The following is a 22,455-nucleotide window of genomic DNA, read 5'->3' as shown; positions in this document are numbered from 1 at the left end:
AGAGGGAGAGGGGCTCTCCAGGGAGTCCTTCTGAGATGTCACTGTCCCTGCCAGGCCCCAGAGCCAACCTGTTACTCAGGGGGCCACACTCCTTCCCCAGAGGCTCAAATCAGACATGAACCTGAGTGAACAGTTCAAAACAGGGGTTCTGTCCGGCTCAATGGGCATCAGCCTCACAAGTTGTTGTAATATTTCTGTAAACAGTTTGCAACTTACGTACTTTTTCTAGAGATAACTCTTCATTCTCACATATGTCACATTTTCCTGCATATTTCTGGAATGTTGAACCTCACGGAAGTCTTCTGGGCTTCCTGCTGCGCTTTATGGCTCATGAATCACAAATATGCCTTGAAGTGTCTAAGTGTTAGTGTTAGTTGCTCAGCCGTGTCTGGCTCTTTGCAACCTGTGGACTGTAGCCCACCAGGCCCCTCTGTCTGTGGGATTCTCCACGCAAGAATCCTGCAATGGGTTGTCATTTCCTCCTCCAGGGGCTCTTCCAAACTCAGGGGTCGAACCCAAATCTCTTACATCTCTGCAGTGGCCCTTGGGGTCTTTACCACTACCGCCACCTGGGAAAGTGTCCGTTTCTACTTTCGTTAATTAACCACGGTCCTGTTGGGGTCCTTCTACCTGCAATGATTCTTTGGCATCTGGTTCCCCAACCCGCAGGTCAGACTTACCCAAACGAGAGGAACCCTTGGCTCTATTTCTTATCACTTATACCAACAGCTGGGTCACCTGCCAGACGCGTCTACATTCCCATCCTGTTCACTGCACGCAGTGCTTGCAGTGTCTGAAGTGGGAGGGGGAGCAGCAAGCAGAACCAGCTCAAGCTTGGGGCTCGCCTTTCTTTGCGGAGAGAAGCCAGTTGCCCAGCACCATGGGTGACCTGGGCTTCTCTCAGATTGTGAGAGTGGCAAGGAACCTGCCTGCCAATGCAGGAGACATAAGACACCCAGTTTTGATCCCTGGGTTGGGAGGATCCCCTGGAGGAGGACATGGCTACCCACTCCACCATTCTTGCCTGGAGAATCCCATGGACAGAGGAGCCTGACTGGCTACATCCATGGGTCACAAAGAGTCAAACACGACTGAAGTGACTAAACACTCACACACACAAGCAGATGACACAGGAACGTATATGTGGGAGGGATGCAGGGAGAGGTGGAGGCTCCAGGTTAAACGAAAAGTGCTCTGATTATACGTGAGAATCCATTCCATGGGAATGCCTCCTTGTGAAGTGGGGATTGCATTAACTGAGTAACAATATCATAGAACTCCTCAAACTCTTATCTTGTTGTGTATCATTCCACACATAGCAGGCCTCACACATGCTGCAGTGCTCTGCTCTCTGCAGATTCTCAGTGGTATTTGTAAGCAGGGACCCTAAAAATTATGTAGCTATTCCTGTTTACGTGACTGTGGACCTGTGGTGACCTCCTGATGTGTTGGTTTCCCCGGAGCACCACCACACATCACAGGTCTGGATGACGCATCATTCCTGCAAGGGTCAGTTGAGGGGGTGGTGAGGACCACCAGTGATAAGGTCAGACTCGAGTAGGATTCCTTACTCTAACAGTTAAGTAATATGAGATCTGGACAGGTCACTTCCCCTAAGATAAATAAGCAGGAAAAATAAGACTTATCTTGCAAAATCTTTGTGAGCATTAAAACATATCAGAAAGAATGTCTGGGAAATGCTGTCCACTCTACCAGTGCCTGGGTCTCTCTGGCTGGCAGTCCACACCCTAAAACCACTTCCTGAGCTGGGGCAGGAGTGTTTTTGTCCCAGAGGCACCTGATCATGCAGGGCTGTGTCTTGGCCGCTGGCACAGAGATACACGGCTGAGTCTGTCAGCTCCAAGGAGCTCAGGTTCATCTGAGAGCAAGAATCACTGAACTGTTCACCTGAGAATCAATCTGGCATGTTTCCTTTCTCATTCACTTCCCTATTGAAATACTGAACAAGGAACTGGGGGCTCTGGCCCAGGGCCTGTTGGTACCAGGATACATAGCGGTGTCCAGACTCAAGGGAACATCTCAGAATCCCTTGCTGTTTCCTTGATCTGATCAGGTATTTGGGCATCTGGGTGACCCCAGAATCCACCAGGCCTGTTGGGAAGGGGACAGAAGGAAGCTGAGGGCAGAGCACAGGGAAGCCTACTCCTGCAGTCCTCTTCACCTCTATCTCAGGGAGGCAAAGACATCTCAGATGCTTCCACACTGTGTCCAGGCCTCACCTGTTCCCAGGAGACAGAGAGTCACGCAGCAGAGGAGCCTGGAGCCCATGGCAGCATCAGGAACCCAGGACTGCTGCTGGCTGGGGGCGGGGCTCCCAGGGTGAGGAGGTAAGTGCTGACTCTCCTGCTTCCCTGATTGGAGCATTTGCCTATGATGTCACTGCTCTGTGTCTGAGTAGGCTGCCCTTGTCCCCTGGACCCCTTGGCAGGACCCAGGGCTGGCGCCTCTATGCCATTCCCTGTCCTGACAGCCCTCAGCAAGGATGGGTGTGAGGTGAGCTTCGTCCCCTGGCCCCATGTGTCCACACACTCTTGTTCTGCTCTGTCTGACCCTGCCTGACACTCATCTCCCAGCCCTCACCAGATGCACCAACTTCTCACCCTCCCCTTCCCATGCTGCTCCACAGACAGCCCCCTGGGCACATCCTGAAGCTCCAGGCGCGGCCCCACTTCACTGAGCAGAGAGGAGTCTGTGCTGGGTCCATGTGTCCCAGGACCACTTAGAGAACTCAAACCTGCTCCCAGGTGCAGGCATGTAGCCAAGGTTCCCTTAAGCTGCCCTCCCCAGGGCGACTCTCACCCCCTCCCAGGGCAGCCTGCTTACCATGGAAACACAGTGCCTCCTCGTGGCCAAAGGTCTATGGTCTCATGGATTTGCAGCCTCTGATTGAAGCAAGGTTTCAGAAATCCCACACCCTATATGCACACACACACACACACACACACACAGATCTGTTATATTGCCTTCCTAGCCTAGCTGATTAAGGTTGATCTTCAAATCCACTCTTAGCCTCTGGAGGTAGAAGACTGTATGATCTGACCGTTTTCCTGAGAAGGAAATAATTTCTCCACCACTACAAGATGGTAGTTAGTTACAGATGGAAATATATGTGATAAAATAAATGCTCAGAGGATCTCAAGTGAATCTGCCTGCAAACATGTAGTCATAACTACTTCTCATTAATCAGAGGCATATATTTTCAGATTTCCTCTTTAAATTAAGCAGTATCAAATTCTAGATAATATGCTCATTTTATAATGAAATTTTATAAATGTGAACTCAATTATTTCTGCAGTTATAAAAGCATGATATAATGGGGGTGATGCAGGATATATTTTGACTGTGAGAAGATTTTGAAGAGGGAGCCAGGTGGTGCCAACCTGGCATAGGTTAGGGGACATGCTAGGGATGCTGAAGGGCAGGAGGGTGGAGAACACACAAAGACAATCTGTCCTGCTTCAGATGGGCTCACGTGAGTTTTTGGATGATTTATAATTAACTAAAGTTTGTTTCTCTTCAATGACTCCATACATCTTGCTCAAAACAGACCACATGGAGTGGCCACTTTAAAAGCCTCCCTGTGACCTGGGAAGGGACCTGAGCCAGATAAGGGAGGAGCTTGTGCCTGTGGTAGAGAGGGCCAGGGAGCTGATGCAGGGAGGTGGGGAGAGGAATGTCCTGCCCACCTGGGAAAGGTGGACAAGAGCAGAGACCAGGTGAGAGCCAGGCTGGGGGAGAAATTTCCAGAAAGACAAAATGAGCTGCCCAAGGTGAGACAAGAGTGTCTAAATCCATCTAATTTACCAACAACCTTCCTCCCAGGTCTGAGGCTCAGGTGATGAGTAGGAGTCAGAGCTGGGGAAGCATCTTCCTAGTTCACAGGGAGGATGCAGAGGAAAGACAGAGATCAATGGAGGACACATGGCCTCGAGGCCTAGGAGTGAGGCTCAGGCCAACCGAGTCCACATATCAGGGTCACACTGCAGGCACGTGGTCTGCAAAGCCCTGAGGCTCCCGGTGCTGGGAGCCTGCACGGGGCCCTCATCCGTCTTTTTCCACAGAGAGGAGGTGGCCGTGCAGCGCCATGGAGTAACTGCTGGCACAGAAGTACACGGATGTCTGGGAGTGACTGGCGGACTCCAGCGTAAGAGGGATGTTCTCTCTGCTTGGTCTGGAGACTCTGTACCCGTCGGGCACATCTCCTTTCTCCGTGGTGGGAGGCCCAGCTGAGTAATGGATCAGCCTCAGCCCGGGTCCCAGGTCTTGTCGGTACCAGTACATAGAGTTATGATCCAGATCCTGAGTACATGTCACTGTCACCCTCTGTCCTGTCCTCACGACCTGGAATCTGGGGTCCTGAATGACACCAGCATGGACGACCCCTGTGGAGAAGGAGGACCGATGCTGCAGTCACAGCGCAGAGGCTTAGTGCTGGCACCCTGAAGAGCACCCTGCCCCCCAGGACTCACCTGCCTGCAGGAGACAGAAGACCACACAGCCCAGGAGGCAGGGGCTCATGGCGGGGGTGGGGCGGGCGGAGGGCCCTCTGAGCTGAGTGTGGATGAGAGGGAGAGGGTCTCTCCAGGGAGTCCTTCTGAGATGTCACTGTCCCTGCCAGGCCCCGGAGCCAACCTGTCACGCAGGGCCCAGGCCCCTTCTCCCAGAGGCTCAAATCAGAAATGAACCTCAGTGAACAGTTCACAACACAGACCACCATCCCGATCAACAGACACAAGCCTCATAGGGTGCTGTAACCTTTCTGTAAATATTAATGATTTTTTCCGTAAATATTAAAGTGATTAAACGATTTGTATGTTCTAGTCCAGAGATAAGTCTTCATTAACATGTATATCACTTGTATTTATCTACATATTTCTGCAGTTTTGAATCCTGGGGAATCCTTATCACCTCGGCCTGCCCTTTATGATCTGTGTCCCAAGAGCACTTCGAGGCTCCCTTTCCGCAACATTGACCGCAGTCCTGAACCTGTCCCTCCACCCACCAAGTTTCTCCAGGTTTCTGCTCCCAACCTCATCGCAGGTTCATCAACGTTTGAGGTATTTGTTTGGTCTATTTCTAATCAATTCACTGACAGAAGGTCCACCGGTCAAATGCAGGTACAGCTCCTTCATGTTCACATAGCCGGTGATTCCCGTGTTGGGGGGAGGGAGCAAGCAGAGCCCCCTCAGGCTGGTGACCCACCTTTCTAGGTGGAGATTAGCTGGGTGCCCGGCACAGGATGACGTTTTGGCACAAAGGAATACAGATGTAGGAGGGACATGGAGGGAGGTGCAGACGCCAGGGTAAACGAAAATTGCTCTGGTTTTTTTGAGACATTTTCACATGAGAATACCTTCTGTGAAGTGTGGCTGTCATTCACTGAGTAACAGTTCATATCATAGAGCCCCAAACTATCTTGTTACACACAACACGACAGATATACGTAATTTGCTTGTACAGAGATGGTTCCATGAGCAAAGGGACCACGGATGTTGAGAACAAACTTGCCCCAGAATGCTAGCTGTAACACCATGAAGTATGAGATCTGGGCAACTCACGACTCTTCAGATGTACAAACAGTTAAAATAATACTTATTTTGATGACTTTAGTGAGCATTAATACATTCCAAGATGTAAATGTCTGGGGAAGTCTATTGCTCTACCAGAGACTGGGCTTGGCAGGCTGCCAGCTGACACACAGGCACCACTTCCTGAGCTGGGGCAGGAGTGTTTTTTTCCCAGAAGCACCTGATCATGCAGGGCTGTGTCTTGGCTGCTGGCACAGAGATACACGGCTGAGTCTGTCAGGTCCAAGGAAGTCAAGTTCAGCTCAGAGCCAGCATCACAGAACTGTTTTCCTGATAATCGATCTGATATGTTTCCTTTTTAATAAATTTCCCCATCATAATACTGAACAGGGAACTGGGGGCTCTGGCCCAGGGCCTGTTGGTACCAGTACACAGAGAGGTGTCCAGTATCAGGGGAACATCTCAGCGTCACTTGTTGTTTTCTTGATTTGATCAGGTACTTGGGGGTCTGGGTGACTTCAGAATCCACCAGGCCTGTTGGGGAGGAGACAGAAGGAAGCTGAGGGCAGATCACAGGGAAGCCTCCTGCTGCAGCCCTCATCACCAGGCTTCTAATTCAGGGAGGCAAAGACATCTCAGATGCTCCCGCACTGTGTCCAGGACTCACCTGCTCCCAGGAGGCGGAGAGTCACACAGCAGAGGAGCCTGGAGCCCATGGCAACATCAGGAACCCAGGACTGCTGCTGGCTGGGGGCGGGGCTCCTGGCCTGAGGGGTGTAAAGTGGTAACCCCCTGATCCCTGATTGGAGCATTTGCCTATGATGTCACTGCTCTGTGTCTCTGCAGGCTGCCCTTGTCCACTGGACCACTTGGCATGACCCAAGGCTAGCTCATCTATGCCCTTCCCTGTCCTGACAGCCCTCAGTGAGGATGCGTGTGAGGTGAGCACTGTCCCCAGGTCCCCATATGCCCATCACATGGCTTTTTCTTCTCTTCCTGTCCCTGCCTGAGGCTCATCACTCCGCCCTCACCAGACACGCTCATCCCTCACCCTCCACTCCCCATGCTGCTCCAGGAGAAGATCCCCTGGGCACATCCCGAGGCTCCAGGTAGGTACCCACTCCCCTGGGTAGTGAGGAGTCCATGCTGGGTCCATGTGTTTGGACCACTCAGGGAGCTCAAGCCTGCTCCCTGATGCAGGCATGTAGCCAAGGTTCCCCTAAGCTGCCCTCTCCAGGGTGACTCTCACCCACTCCCAGCACACCCTGCATATCATGGACCCACAGTGCCTCCTAGTGGCCAATGGTCTCATGGATCTGTGCCTTCCAGCAAAACAAGAATACAAATTCCCCACACTCCACACTTTCAACCCCTACTCACACACACACACACACACACACACACGCACCTCTTATCTGCTGCCTTCCCAGCCTGGATGAATTAGGGCTGATCTTCAAGTCTAGCCTTAGCCTGTGGAGGTAACACACTGTATGATTAGACATTCCTACTAAGAAGGAAACAATTGCTGCACCACTCCGATGACAGCAGTTAGCTAAAATGGAGTAATACAGGCAATAGAAATTAAGGGCTCTCATGATCTCAACTGAAGCCAGCCTGGACACCTGTATTCCAGCCCTCCTCCTGATTAATCAGATCTATATATTTCCAGATTTCATATTTAAATTAAGCATTACCAAATTCTAGCGGGTGCATTTTATGAAGAGGCTTTATGTATATTAACCTATTTATTTCCTATGAACTTGTAAAATTTTGATATAATAAGATACCATGGAGGGCGTATTTTGAGTTTGAGAAGACTTCTCTGAGGGAAATGGTAGAAACCTGGTCCGGGTTAACTGAGATGCTAAGAAACAGGGGCAGGGAAGGAGAACACACACATCCAGCCTGTCTCTCCTCCTGGGAATGGACTCCCAAGGGATTTTGGATGTTTTCTAATTAACTGAGGTTGTTTTCTCTTTGATGACCCTAAGAGCTTGCTCAAACACAACTGCTTACACGTGGTTACAAAGTTCCCTGTGTCATAGGAATGCACATGACCCAGAAGAGGGGAGAAAAGTGTGTCTGGAGCAGAGAGGGCAGGGGAGTGAGGCCAAGGCAGTAAAGGAGGAAAGACCCGCCCCTCTGGAGGGCAAGAGCAGGGAGCACTTGAGAGCTAGGCTGTGGGAGAAACTTCCAGACAGACAGCAATGAGGTGCTGGGAGACAAGAGCGTCTAGATTTACTAATATTCTTCCCTTCTGCAGGTCTTAGGCTGATGAAGAAGAGCCAGAACTAGTCAGAACTGGATGCATTCCAAACTGCATCCAGGGAGGATGAAGAGGAAAGACAGAGACGGATCATGGACACGTGTCTCTGACTCCCTGGGGTCAGATCCAGGCCTGTCCAGGTCACACATCCAGGGTCACAGAGCTGGCCCGTGGTCCCCAACACTGTGAGATTCCCAGTGCTAGGAGCTTGCACGTGGGCCCCCTGTCATTTTGCACAGAGAGCAGGTGGCCATGTAGCACCGTGGAGTAACTGCTGGCACAGAAGTAGACAGATGTCTGGAGAGGTTGGCGGACTCCAGCGTGAAAGGGAAGTTCTCTTTGCTTGATCTGGAGACTCTGTACCCGTCAGGCACGTCTCCTATCTCTGTGGTGGGAAGGCCATCTGAGAAATGGATCAGCCTCAGCCGGTGTCCCAGGTCTTTCCCGTACCAGTACATGCGGTCATGACCCAGATCCTGAGTGCACTTCAGTGTCGCATTCTGTCCTGTCCTCATGACTTGGAATCTGGTGTCCTGAGTGACACCAGCAAGGACCGCCCCTGTGGAGAAGGAGGACCGATGCTGCAGTCACAGAGGACAGCTTAGCGCTGGGACCCCGAAGGGGACCCTGCTCCCCAGGACTCACCAGCCTGCAGGAGACAGAAGACCATAAACCCAGGAGGCAGGGGCTCATGGCAGGGGCGGGGTGGGCGTAGGGCCCTCTGGGCTGAGGCTGGATGAGAGGGAGAGGGTCTCTCCAGGGAGTCCTTTTGAGATGTCGCTGTCACTGCCAGGCCCCAGAGCCAACCTGTCACTCAGGGGCCACGCCCCTTCCCCTAGAGGCTCAAATCAGAAATGAACCTGAGTGAACTGTGCACATGGGACCGACCTAGACAGCATATTGAAACGCAGAGACATTACTTTGCCAACAATGGTCCATCTTGTCAAAGCTATGGTTTTCCAATAGCCATGTATGACTTGAGAGTTGGACTATAAAGCTGAGCATCGAAGAATTGATGCTTTTGAACTGTGGTGTCAAAGAAGACTCTTGAAAGCCCCTTGGACTGTAAGGAGTTCCAAGCAGTCCATCCTAAAGAAATCAGTCCTGAATATTCACTGGAAGGACTGATGCTGAAGCTGAAATTCTAATATTTTGGCCACCTGGTGCAAAGAACTGATCCATTGAAAAGACCCACATGCTGGGCAAGATAGTAGACGAGGGAAGAAGGGGACAACAGAGAAGGAGATAGTGGATGTCATCACCCAGTCGATGGACATGTGTTTGAATAAACTCCGGGAGTTGGTGATGGACAGGATAGCCTGATGTGCTACAGTCCATGGGGTGGCAAAGCATCGGACACGACTGTGGGACTGAACTGCACTGAACAGCTCACAACAGGGAGACCCATTCAGCTCAATGAACATAACCTTACATTTGTTGTAAACTTTCCATAAAACTGTTCACAACTCTATGTGCACTTTATTCCAGAAATAGCTGTTCATTATTACATATATTCAGTTTATTGATCTGTAGTTTATTATTTCTGTAGTTTTGAATCTCAGGGAAAATCCTCAGGGCTTCCTGCTGCCCTTTATGACTCACGTGGCCCAAATAATCCCTCATGTTTCTATTTTGTTTCATTGAGAACAGCCCAGTTCATGTCCTTCCACCCACAGTGATTCTGGATCTGGTTCCCTAATCTTAGGGCAGGCTCATCGACACTTGAAGAATCCTCGAGCTCTCTTTCTTATTAATTCACCAACTGACAGGGTGCCTGTCGAATGCAGGCTGAGAGCCTCCATGTCCACCTGAGCACGTGCTTCTCGAGTCTGAGGGGTGGGGGAGCCGCAAGCCGAACCGCCTCAGGCCTGTGACCCAGCTTTCTTTGAGCAGAGAAGCTGGTTGCCCAGCACCACGGATGACATGTTGGCACAAAGGAGAACAGATGGGGGAGGGATGTCAGGAGAGATGGCTGACCCCAGGGGTAAAGGAAAAATGCTCTGATTTTACCTGAGACATCCATTGCATGGGGGTACTTCCTTGTGAAGCGTGGCCGATATCCTAGAGCCCTAGACTGTATCACACGCACAAACCTCACATTTAGAAGGACCCTGCACCAGCTGCCATGCTCTGCTGCTGTGGCTTTCAAATTCTCAATAATTTCTGAACCTGAATATCATGCACCTGGTCGTGAGTGGAGGACCCTGGTGACCTCCTGATGAGCTGGTTTCCATGGAACCTGATTGCACATCTGGGGTCTGGGTGACTGACCGTTCCTGGGGCCTCAGAGACAAAAACACTGAAGCTAAGGTCAGAAGCAACCAAGGAGCTCTATGTTGTAGCCACAAAAACAAGCCTTCAATTGGAGCCTGGCAAGTCCACGGGATCCATACCTGTGCTCAGAATGTCTCTGGTCCAAGAGACAGTGGGACCCACAGTGCAGGAGACTAGTGCCCAGGCCAGGCCCCTAAGAAAGGGGGACTTTTCAGTTCAGCTCCTGTGACTTGGATGCTGGGGTCAAATCAAAGGCAAGCCTTCTCCTGACATGAAATGATCTCTCACAAAATAGCTGTTGCTGGTTGCCTGCTCAATCCCAGCACCCAGTGTGTGAACAGGAGGCCTTGCTGTGTGCAGATCAAGTGGGACCTCAAAGTAGTATCCTAGGAGATGAGGACGTGCTGTCAAAATAACATCATAAGATCATTTGAGACAATGTGTGCAGGAGAAAAGAAATTTATGAACATGAATAAATAATTTTTTAAAAAAACTAAAAGCCTGTAGCAGCAGGGAAGACCTTTGGACGGTCATTTTCCAAACCACCCATCTCCAGATAGGATAGTCCCTGACATGGATATGGCGCTCACATGCTTTCAAGAACTCCTTCAACCGTAATACTTTCCAGGAGCAATCGCTTAAATATTTAGCTCTGGGTAAAGAGGACTTTAAAACAAAATGTCAGTAACAGAAATCATTCTGTTGGTTGTCAGGGAAGGAGACAGGCCTGGGATGGGGCCTCAGAGAAGTTTTGGTGATGAAATGTTCTGCCTTTAGAGGTGAATGTTCCAGGGGCACGCGCATATGCATTGATCAAACCACCCCTCTGTTCACTGTACAGTGTGGAATGCTATTGTACACACAGCGGACCCCTTGGACCACACTTTTTTGAACTTCATAGGTCCAGTTTTGTGTGGAACTATTAACAGATACTAACTACAGACCTTGTGGTTCATCTGGTAGAGAACCTGCCTGCAATGGTAGAGACCCGGTTTGGATCCCTGGGTTGGGAAGATCCACTGGAGAAGGGAAAGGCTACCCACTCCAGTATTCTGGCCTGGAGAGTTTCATGGACATAGAGGGGTGGCAAAGAGTCAGACACGACTGAGTGAGTTTCACTTTCACTTTTCACAGTACCATACAACTGTGGCTGGTTGAATTTGTGGATGGGACACCTTAAACAGGGTTGACTGAATTTTAAACAACTTTTACAGTAGGGTTAAAGCTGGTTCAGGGGCCCCAAACTTCACATTATTCAAATGTTAACTATAATTCATAAGTCAATACAGTTGATGTAAAAACGCCAGAAGCTAAGTTATATGCTCTGTTTATCTCATGTATGGAACCAGCAAGCTCTTTCCTGTGATATCTGAAGACCTCAACTATAGGCTTTGAGGTCACAATGTGTCCATATCTACTGTCTGACCTAGGAAGCACTAGAGGAGGCTGGCAGAGATTAGCAAGTGGAGTCAAGAAATCCAGAGTCTTGTTACCTGCCAGGGACATCATGCTTGCTAAATTCCTGTGCAGCCCTGGAAGACGGTGTCCTGACTAATACAATATGTCAACTTGACTCTGCCATGGATATTTAGCTTTATTTTTCTGGGTGCTCCAAAAAGGGACATTTTTGGCTCAATGTGGGAGACCCGGGTTCCATCCCTGGGTCGGGAAGATCCGCTGGATAAGGAAATGGCAACCCACTCCAGTACTCTTGCCTAGAAAATTCCACGGATGGAGGAGCCTAGTGGAATACAGCCCATTGGGTCACAAAGAGTCAGACACGACTGAGCAACTTCACTTACAAAATGTGAATAGGTATATTTTAATAATAGATTAGATTAACATTTTAATTCGTAAAGCAGATGACCCTCCACAATATCGGTGGCCTTCATGAAACCTGTGAAGAGATGAATAGACAAAAACTCTGATCCTCCCCCAAGTAAGAGAGAATTGTCAGCTGATGGCCTTCACACTGGACCATTAGTTCTTCTTTTGAACTTAAACATCAGCTCCCCCTCACTCTCTAGTAGCACCAGACCCGCCTGCAGCTTTTCGACTTACCAGTCTTAACAACTATGTGAGCCAATTGCTTTAAAACACGTACGTGTGTGTGTGTGTATGTATGTTTGTGTGTATTATTTATACTATGTGGGGGAAAGATTTATGGGGACAAAGACCACGAGTAATGAGGACAGGCTTGAATTAAACTGCTTGATCTGAACGTAATGAAATATAAGATGTGGACAAGTCAGTTCCCCTCAGACGTATAAACAGGTAAAATAATACTTGCCTGGAGAATCCCAGGGACAGCGGAACGTGGTGGGCTGCCATCTATGGGGTCGCACAGAGTCGGACACGAGTGAAGCCACTTAGCAGCAGCAACAGCATGATCTTTGGAAGGATTAAAACACAGCAGAGGAAGAACGTCTGGGAGAGTCTACCGGATCTACGTAGGCATGACAGGCAGGCAGTCACCCTCTCAGCCACTTCCTGAGCTGGGGCAGGAGTGTTTTTGTCCCAGAGGCACCTGATCATGCAGGGCTGTGTCTTGGCTGCTGGCACAGAGATACACGGCTGAGTCCGTCAGCTCCAAGGAAGTCAAGTTCAGCTCAGAGCTAGAGTCACTGAACTGCTCTCCTGAGAATCGATCCGGGAGCTGTGCTTCTCCATACACGTTCTGGCTGTAATACTGAACGAGGAACTGGGGGCCCTGGCCCAGGGCCTGTTGGTACCAGTACACAGAGAGGTGTCCAGAGACAGGGGAGCATCCCAGGGTCCCTCGCTGTCCTCTTGCTTTAATCAGGTATCTTGGGGTTTGGGTGACTCCAGAATCCACAAGGCCTGTGGGGGAAGAAGACTGGGGCTGAGAAAAAGCGTGGGAGAGAACCCGATGATGCCTTGGATTCAGGCAGAGTCAGGCTAGGAACACGGGTTCCCCCGTGCCAAGGCCCCACCTGCTGCCAGGACACACAGAGCCACACAGCAGACGGGGCCGCAGCCCATGGCAGGAGGGGCAGAGCGGGCAGGCGTCTCCTTGCTCAGAGCTCTGCTCTCTGAGAGTGGGGTTCTGGGCCTCCTTCCTCTGACTGCAGGTGAGGCAGTGACGTCACTGCTCTGATGTCATTATCTCTGCCGGATCCCAGGAATCTGTACCTCTCATTCCAGGTCGCTGATCCTGGAACCCTGCTCTGTCCTGCAGAGTCTCTTAGAAGACCTGTGAGCTGGACCGCTGGTCTAGGCGAGGCTGGCTTTATGCCCGACACCCTTTGCCATGGCTCCTTCGCTTTTCTCTTCAGGCAAGTGTTGCTCTTTCTGTTGCTCTTTCCTGCCACCTCCCACCTCCATACACTTCACTTTTTCTGCACCCTCAGGGCTTCCTCAGCATTGCATAGTTGAAGTACGTGGCTCCCAGGGAAAGCAAGCCTGCAAATTAGTGCTAATTCTAGTACGGCTTCTAGAGATAAGAACACCAAATAAAGCTTTCTCTTAAGCCTCCTCATCCAAGGCACTAGCTCTGTCTGCTTGCTCTGCCCTAGAAACTTGTGGAGTTTCTCAGCTACACAGCATCCCAATGTGGTCTATGTGTGGAAACCAAGATTGTCTGCCCAGATTTAATAATCATGGATGTGTTCATATTAGAAAATATTTCACTGTTTGCCGATTGCACTCTGTTTTTGCTTGCTTTGTTTTTCTAAACCACACACACACAATTAGAAACACACACACCAGCCAGCCATAGCTGATTTATGATTTTTATTTCAAGAGAAAAGAAATGAGTTCATGCAGGAAATATTTAATACTTTCACTTTTAGAAGATTGTGACGAGGGAGATGCAGGGAGATGCTACAAACTTGGGTTAGCTTTTGCTGGTGTTATTGTTCAGCTGCTAACTCGAGTCCAACTCATTGAAACCCCATGCATTGCAGCGTACCAGGCTCCCCTGTTCTTCACTATCTCCCACAGTTTGCTCAAATTCATGTCTGTTGAGCCAGTGATGCTATGGGACCACCTCTTTCTCTGCCACCCCCTTCTCTTGCTTTTAGTCTTTCCCTGCATGAGGATATTTAGATGCTAAACACAGGCAATGGTGGAGAATACATACACACACAGCTTGTCTCTCCTCCTCAGGGACGACCAAGGCATTTTGGATGATTAATAATTAACTGAGGTTGCATTCTCTTTGAGGACCCCAGAGAGCACACTCAGACACGCCCACTTAGGGATCATTACAAGGTTCCCCGGTTGATGGGCAAGGACATGACCCAGTTGAGGGAGGAGCAGCAAGGCTGAAGTAGAGAGGGGTGGGAACGAGGGCCAGGAAGGTGGGAGAGAAAGGCCCCACATCTGGGAAGTTGGACAAGAGCAGAGACAATACATGGGCCAGCCTGGGGAAGAACCTTCCACAGTGACAGACATGCGGTGCCCGGGGAGAGACAAGAGGGTCTAGATGTATCTGATTTCCCAGAACCTTCCCTCCTGGGGGCCTCATGTTCAGACTGATGACTAGGAGTCAGAGCTGGGTAGCATCTTTAGGGTCACGTGGCAGCTGCAGTGACAAGGCAGAGAGTGAGGGTGGACACATGTCCCTGAGGCCCTGCTGCCAGGTCCGTGCCCGGAAGATCAAACATCGCCGGCTACGCTGCTATGTGTCTGTGGGCTCCAAGTCTGCAGGTGCTAGGAGCCTGCAAGGGGCTCTCCAAGTTCCAGGCTGCAGGGCCCTCATCTCCTTTTTTGCACAGAAAGGAGGTGGCTGTGCAGCACCCTGGAGTAACTGCTGGCACAGAAGTACACAGATGTCTGGGAGTGGTTGGCAGACTTCAGCGTGAGAGGGAAGTCCTCTGTGCTTGGTCTGGAGATGCTGTAGCCCTGGGCATGTCTCCTTTCTCCATAGTGGGAGGGCCAGCTGAGTCATGGATCAGCCTCAGCCTGTGTCCTGCGTCTTGTTGGTACCAGTACATAGAGTTATGACCCAGATCCTGAGTACATGTCAGTGTCGCGCTCTGTGTTGTCCTCACGACCTGGAATCTGGGGTCCTGAGAGACACCAGCATGGACCACCCCTGAGGAGAAGGAGGACCGATGCTGCAGTCACAGCGGACATGCATAATGCTGGGACCCCGAAGGGGACCCTGCCCCCCGGGACTCACCTGCCTGCAGGATACAGAAGACCACACAGCCCAGGAGGCAGGGGCTCATGGCGGGGGCGGGGAGGCGGAGGGCCCTCTGGTCTGAGTGTGGATGAGAGGGAGAGGGGCTCTCCAGGGAGTCCTTCTGAGATGTCACTGTCCCTGCCAGGTCCCAGAGCCAACCTGTCACTAAGGGGACCACGCCCCTTCCCCCAGAGGCTCAAATCTGAAATGAACCTACGTGAACAGTTCAAAACAGAAACAACCCATCCAGCTCAATGGACTTGAGCCTTATGAGTTGTGTCCTTTCTATAAACGGTTTACAGCTTTAAGTGCGTTGTATTCCAGAGATAATTCTTCATTCCTAAGTATGTGTCTTTTTGCACAGAGAGCAGGTGGCCATGTAGTGCCGTGGAGTAACTGCTGGCGCAGAAATACACAGATGTCTGGGAGAGGTTGGCAGACTCCAGCGTGAGAGGAAAGTTCTCTTTGCTTGATCTGGAGACGCTGTACCCGTCGGGCACGTCTCCTTGAACCGTGGTGGGAGGCCCGGCTGAGTAATGGATCAGCCTCAGCCCGTGTCCCAGGTCTTGTCGGTACCAGTACATGTAGTCATGACCCAGATCCTGAGTACATGTCACTGTCGCCCTCTGTCCTGTCCTCACGACCTGGAATCTGGGGTCCTGAGTGACACCAGCATGGACCGCCCCTGTGGAGAAGGAGGACTGATGCTGCAGTCACAGCACAGAGGCTTAGTGCTGGCACCCCAAAGAGGACCCTGCCCCCCAGGACTCACCTGCCTGCAGGAGACAGAAGACCACACAACCCAGGAGGCAGGGGCTCATGGCGGGGGTGGGGCAGGCGGAGAGCCTTATGGGCTGAGTGTGGATGAGAGGGGAGAGGGGCTCTCCAGGGAGTCCTTCTGAGATGTCACTGTCTCTGCCAGGCCCCTGGGAAAACCTGTCACTCAGGGGCCACGCCCCTTCCCCCCAGAGGCTCAAATCAGAAATGAACCTAAGTGAACAGTTCAAAAGAGAAACAACCCATCCAGCTCAATGGTCTTGAGCCTTCTGAGTTGTGTCCTTTCTGCAAACAGTTTACAACTTAAGTGTGTTGTATTCCAGAGATTATTCTTCATTCCTAAGTGTGTGAAGTTATATGCAGATTTCTAACTGCAGGGTTAGGGGGTTACTCAGTGCTCCTAAACAGCACATTGGTGAAGAGTCAACTACAATCTATGCATCAGTAAAGCTGATTTTAACATGCCTGAGGAGGGCTGTATGTTACATGCTCTGGCTCATTTCGTGCACTAAATCAACCGGCAGAATTATTTTCACCCCTGAGATTTCTAAAGGCCTCAGCTGGAGGCAAAATGTGTCCATCTCTACATTTGCATCTAAGAAATGGTGGAAGAGGCTGTCAGAGATTAGCAAAGGGAATCAAGAAATCCAGAGTCCTGTTATGTGCCAGGGACTTCATGCTTACTAAATTCCTAGGCAAGTGTGGAAGTTGTTGGGATGACTAATTTAATGTGTCACCTTGACTAGGCCACAGATATTTAGTTCAACATTGTTCTGAATGTCCCTGTGAGGATGTCTTGGTGAGAGATAAATATGTGAAAAGTTATCAATAGATTTTAAAATCAGATTAGTTGAACATCTTTATTGGTAAGGCAGATGAACTTCCGTAATGTAGTAGGTCTCATCCAATGGGATGAAGAAATGAATAGAACAAAAACCCTAAACCTCTCCTAGGTAGGAGAGAAGTATCCAGCTGATGGCCTTCACTAGATGATCACTTCTTTCTGCCAACAGCCTTTGAACTTGAACATCAGCTCTTCTTAGGTCTCTAACAACATGAGCACAGCTTGTAGACCTTAGACTTATCACTATTAACAACTATGTGAGTCAACTCCTTTAAAAGAGAGGATTTGTTTGTTTGTTTTATGGGAGAATCATACAATGGGGGCAAGGACCACAGTGACAAGGACAGACGTGAGTCTGATTCCTTGTTCTGACATTTATCTGATTCCTTGTTCTGACATTTATCTGATTCCTTGTTCTGATATTTATGAAGTATGAGATCTGGGCAAGCCACTCCCCTTCAGGTGTGTAAAGAGTTAAAATAATACTTATTTGCATGATCTTTGGGAACATTAAAACATATCAAGACATGAATGTCTGGGAAAGGCTGTCTGCTAAACCAAGACTTGGGCCTGGCTGGCTGGCAGCTGATACCCTCACACCACATCCTGAGCTGGGGCAGGAGTGTTTCTGTCCCAGAGGCACCTGATCATGCAGGGTGTGTCTTGGTTGCTGGCACAGAGATGCGCAGCTGAGTCCAGCAGCACCAGGGAGCTTGGGCTCAGCTCAGAACTGTTGGCCTGGGAATCGCCCTGATAGGTTAGCTTCTCCTCTCACATTCTGTTGAAATCCTGAACGAGGAACTGGGGGCCCTGGCCCAGGGCCTGTTGGTACCAGTACACAGAGCAGTGTCCAGACTCAGGGGAACATCTCAGTGTCACTTGTTGCTTTCTTGATTTGATCAGGTATTTGGGATCTGAGTGATTTCAGAATCCACCAGGCCTGTTGGGGAGGAGACAAGGAAGCTGAGGGCAGAGCAGAGGGAAGCCTGCTGCAGCCCTCATCGCCAGGCTTCTATCTCAGGGAGGTAAAGATGTCTCAGAAGCTCCCACACTGTGTCCAGGACTCACCTGTTCCAGGAGGCAGAGAGTCACACAGAGGAGCCTGAAGCCCATGGCAGCATCAGGAACCCAAGACCTCTACTGGCTAGGGGCGGGGCCTGCTTCCTGATGCAAGCATGTAGCCAAGGTTCCTTAAAGCTGCCCTCCCCAGGGTGACTCTCCACCCCTCCCAGGAGCCCCCGCTTACTGTGGGCCCACAGTGCCTCCTAGTGGCCAATGGTCCACAGTCTCTTGGATCTGTGCCTTCTGTAGCATGCTGGCCCTCCTGTTCCCTGATTGGAGCATTTGCCTATGACGTTACCGCTCTGTGCCTCTGCAGGCTGCCCTCTCCACTTCACTCCTTGCCAGCACCAAAGGTGAGCCCTCTATGCCCTTCCTGCCCTTCACAGCCCCTGAGCAAGGGGTGGGTGTGAAGGGTTCACCATCCCCATGTGCCCAATGCCCACAGCATACCTTGTTGTCCTCTGCCTGCCCCTGCCTGACACGCAGCCAGGCACTCACCTGACTGGCAATCACCAGGCCATCAGCTGCCAATCACCCAGCCCTCACCACCCACCCCAACCCCTTCACCTCCACTTCCCTTGCAGCCCCTGGAGACCATCTCCTGGGCACTTCCTGAGGATCCAGGCACATCCCCACTTTCCTGGGCAGTGAGGAGTCTGTACTGGTTCCATGGGTCCTGGAACCTCAGGAACTCAGGGAACTCAAACCTGCTTCCTGATGCAGGCATGTAGCCAAGGTTCCTTAAAGCTGCCCTCCCCAGGGTGACTCTCCACCCCTCCCAGGACCCCCTGCTTACCGTGGGCCCACAGTGCCTCCTAGTGGCCAATGGTCCACAGTCTCTTGGATCTGTGCCTTCTGTCTAAAGCAGGAATGTCAATACCCTGAACACACACACACACACACACACACACACACACTTGTTCTACTGACTTCCCACACTGGCTGCCTTAAGATTGGTCTTCAAATTCCCTCTTAGCCTCTGGAGGTAAAAGACTGTAGAAACCAGCATTTCCATAAGAAGAACATAATTGCGCTGACAGTAGTATGCTAGGGTGGAATCACAGAGACCTTCATAGACACTCTGCTGAGCTCAGGCGAATACAGCCTGGGACACTGCATTCCTCATTCCCTCTGATTCATCAGATCCAAATAATTCTAGATTTCCTATATAAATTAAGTATTACTAATTATAGGTAATGGATTTATATTCAAATATTATATATATTAACCCATCTGGTTTTAAAGTTATAAAACTTTGAAATTAAAAAAACACCCGCCCACTCTATTTAACGTCGATGTAGCTGGGCGTGATATGAGACACACACTCAGCGTCACACTGCAGGCATGTGGCCCTGGAATCCAAGGCTCCGGGTGTGAGAAGCCTGCAAGGGGCTCTCCTCCTTCCAGGCTGCAGGGCTTCCCTCATCTTTTCGCACAGAGAGGAGGTGGCTGTGCAGCGCCGTGGATAACCGCAGGAGCAGAAGTACACAGATGTCTGGGAGGGTTGGCAGACTCCAGTGTGAGAGGGAAGTTCTCTGTGCTTGATCTGGAGACGCTGTAGCCCTCGGGCACAGCTCCTTTCTCCGTGGCGGGAGGGATAACTGAGTAATGGATCAGCCTCAGCCCGTGTCCCGGGTCTTGTCGGTACCAGTACATATAGCTAAAGCTCAGATCCTGAGTGCATCTCAGTGTCGTGCTCTGTCCTGTCGTCACGACCTGGAATCTGGGGTCCTGAGTGACACCAGCATGGACCGCCCCTGTGGAGAAGGAGAGCCGATGCTGCAGTCACAGCAGACATGCTTGGTGCTGGGTCCCCGAAGGGGACCCTGCCCCCCAGGACTCACCTGCCTGCAGGAGACAGAAGAACACACAGCCCAGGAGGCAGGGGCTCATGGCGGGGTCGGGGCGGGCAGAGGGCCCTCTGTGCTGAGTGTGGATGAGAGGGAGAGGGGCTCTCTAGGGAGTCCTTCTGAGATGTCACTGTCCTTGCCAGGCCCCAGAACCAACCTGTCACTCAGGGGCCACGCCCCTTCCCCTGGAGGCTCAAATCAGAGGTGAACCTGAGTGAACCATTCACAACACAGAGACCCATCCAGTACAACAGACGTAATCTCACAGGTTGCTGTAACCTTTCTGAAAATATTAAAGGTTTTTCTGTAGATGTTAAACTGATTAAATGTTTTGTATGTTCTATTCCAGACATAGTCTTCATTAACATGTATATTACTTGTATTTATCTACATATTTCTGAAGTTTTGAATCCTGGGGAAATCCTTCTGGCATCCTGCTGCCCTTTATGATATGTGTCCCAAGAGCATTTCAAGCGGAGAAGGCAATGGCACCCCACTCCAGGGTTCTTACCTGGAAAATCCCAGGGATGGGGGAATCTGGTGAGCTGCCGTCTATGAGGTCGCACGGAGTTGGACATGACTGAAGCGACTTAGCAGCATCACTTCAGGGCTCCCTTTCCGCAACATTGCCCACAGTCCTGAGCCTGTCCCTCCACCTACCGTGTTTCTCCAGGTCTCTGCTCCCAACCTCATTGCAGGCTCATCAACATTTGAGGAATTCTTTGGTCTGTTTCTAATCAATTCACTGACAGACGGTCCACTGGTCAAACGTGCTTACAGCTCCTTCATGTTCACAGCAGCCTGTGTTTCCCGTGTTGCGGGGAGGGAGCAAGCAGAGCCCCCTCAGGCCGGTGACCCACCTTTCCGGGTGGAGATAAGCTGGGTGCCCGACACAGGACGACGTCTAGCCACAAGGGAATTCAGATGTAGGAGGGACGTGGAGGGAGGTGCAGACACCAGGGTAATGAAAAATGCTGTTTTTCTTTGAGACATTCCTCTCATGGGAATACCTCCTTGTGAACTGTGGCTGCCATTCACTGAGTAACACTTCATATCACAGAGCCCCAAACTGTATACACCCCACAACGCGTGTATGTAATTTGCTATGTACACAGTTCCACGAGCGAAGGGACCACAGGTGTTGAGAACACACTTGCACTGGGATGCTAGCTGTAATACTTATGATATATGAGATCTGGGCAACTCACAACCCCTCAGATGTACAACCAGTTAAAATGATACTTATCTTGATGACGTTCGTGAGCATTAAAACATATCAAGAAGTGAATGTCTGGGAAAGTCTCTCGTCTACCAGAGACAGGGCCTGGCAGGCTGACAGCTAACACACAGGCACCACTTCCTGAGCTGGGGCAGGAGTGTTTTTGTCCCAGAGGCACCTGATCATGCAGGGCTGTGTCTTGGCTGCTGGCACAGAGATACACGGCTGAGTCCATCAGCTCCAAGGAAGTCAAGTTCAGCTCAGAGCTAGAGTCACTGAACTGTTTTCCTGAGAATCGATCTGGTATGTTTCCTTTCTCATTCTCTGCGCTATTGTAATACTGAATGAGGAATTGGAGGCCTTGACCCAGGGCCTGTTGGTACCAATACACAGATCGGTGTCCAGACTCAGGGGAACATCTCAGCATTGCTTGCTGCTTTCTTGATTTGATCAGGTACTTGGGGGTCTGGGTGACTTCAGAATCCACCAGGCCTGTTGGGGAGGAGATAAGAAAGCTGAGGGCAGAGCACAGGGAAAGCCTCCTGCTGCAGCCCTCTTCACCAGGTTTCTATCTCAGGGAGGCAAAGACATCTCAGAAACTCCCACACTGTATCCAGGACTCACCTGCTCCCAGGAGGCAGACAGTCACACAGCAGAGGAGCCTGGAGCCCATGGCAGCATCAGGAACCCAGGACTGCTGCTGGCTGGGTGCAGGCTCCTGGAGTGAGTGGTGTAAGTGCTGACCCTCCTGCTTCCCTGATTGGAGCATTTGCCTATGACGTCACTGCTTGTGTCTCTGCAGGCTGCCCTTGTCCACTGGGCCCCTTGTGTGACCAGGGCGGGCTCCTCTATGCCCTTCCCTGTCCTGACAGCCCCTCTACAAATGGTGAGTATGAAGTGTGCACTCTCCCCATGTCTCCAAATGTCCACAATATGGCTTGTTCTCCTCTTTCTGCTCCTTCCTGACACTCGTCACCAAGCCCTCAGCAGCCGCCCGAACCCCTCGCCCTCCACTTCCCATGCAGGGCCCCCCTGACTACATCCCGAAGCTCCAGGCACGTCCTGACTTCCCTGGCACTGAGGAGTCTGTGTTGGCTCCATGTGTCCCAGGACCACTCAGGGAACTTAAGCCTGTTCCCTGACACAGGCGTGTAGTTAAGGTTCCCTAAAGCTGCCCTCCTGGGGGACCCTCAACCCCTCCCAGCACACACTGGTTATATGGGCCCACAGTGCCTCCTGGTGGCCAGTGGTTCACAGTCTCATGGATTTGCATCCTCTGTCTAAAGCAGGGGTACAGAACCCCACAAGCTTAATACACACACACACACACTCACACACACACTCTCACACACACACTCACACACACTCACACACACACTCACACACACACATTCTAGTGTTCTACTGCCTTCCCATCCTGGCTGAATTAGGCTTGACCTTCAAATCTACTCTTAGCATCTGAAAT

The 22,455-nt window shown here is 50.9% G+C and overlaps 1 long non-coding RNA gene, 2 pseudogenes and 3 gene segments (V, D, J or C); all 6 read right to left on the bottom strand.

Moving 5' to 3' along the window:
* Window positions 1–5,417: 5,417 nt before the first annotated feature.
* On the bottom strand, window positions 5,418–6,951 carry LOC132659772 (uncharacterized). Its single transcript, XR_009600552.1, has 2 exons — window positions 6,217–6,951; window positions 5,418–6,083 (listed from the first exon to the last, which is right to left on the bottom strand). It is a non-coding gene; the product is annotated as an uncharacterized LOC132659772 (long non-coding RNA).
* Window positions 6,952–11,260: 4,309 nt separating this feature from the next.
* LOC121819457 (T cell receptor beta variable 5-5-like) lies at window positions 11,261–13,150 on the bottom strand. The segment is given in 2 exon segments: window positions 11,261–12,930; window positions 13,044–13,150. Coding segments are annotated over 2 exon segments (411 nt in total).
* A 1,016-nt stretch (window positions 13,151–14,166) lies between these two features.
* Window positions 14,167–15,369, bottom strand: LOC114114448 (T cell receptor beta variable 6-1-like; annotated as a pseudogene).
* Window positions 15,370–15,534: 165 nt separating this feature from the next.
* Window positions 15,535–16,149, bottom strand: LOC114114447 (T cell receptor beta variable 6-2-like). The segment is given in 2 exon segments: window positions 15,535–15,923; window positions 16,011–16,149. Coding segments are annotated over 2 exon segments (438 nt in total).
* A 2,532-nt stretch (window positions 16,150–18,681) lies between these two features.
* LOC132657147 (T cell receptor beta variable 6-9-like) lies at window positions 18,682–19,908 on the bottom strand (annotated as a pseudogene).
* A 116-nt stretch (window positions 19,909–20,024) lies between these two features.
* Window positions 20,025–21,722, bottom strand: LOC121819446 (T cell receptor beta variable 5-1-like). The segment is given in 2 exon segments: window positions 20,025–21,482; window positions 21,615–21,722. Coding segments are annotated over 2 exon segments (546 nt in total).
* Between the last annotated feature and the right edge of the window lie 733 nt (window positions 21,723–22,455).

The sequence above is a fragment of the Ovis aries genome, chromosome 4 (assembly GCF_016772045.2).
Source record: "Ovis aries strain OAR_USU_Benz2616 breed Rambouillet chromosome 4, ARS-UI_Ramb_v3.0, whole genome shotgun sequence".
NCBI lineage: Eukaryota > Metazoa > Chordata > Mammalia > Artiodactyla > Bovidae > Ovis > Ovis aries.
This window is presented reverse-complemented; position numbering and strand designations above follow the sequence as displayed.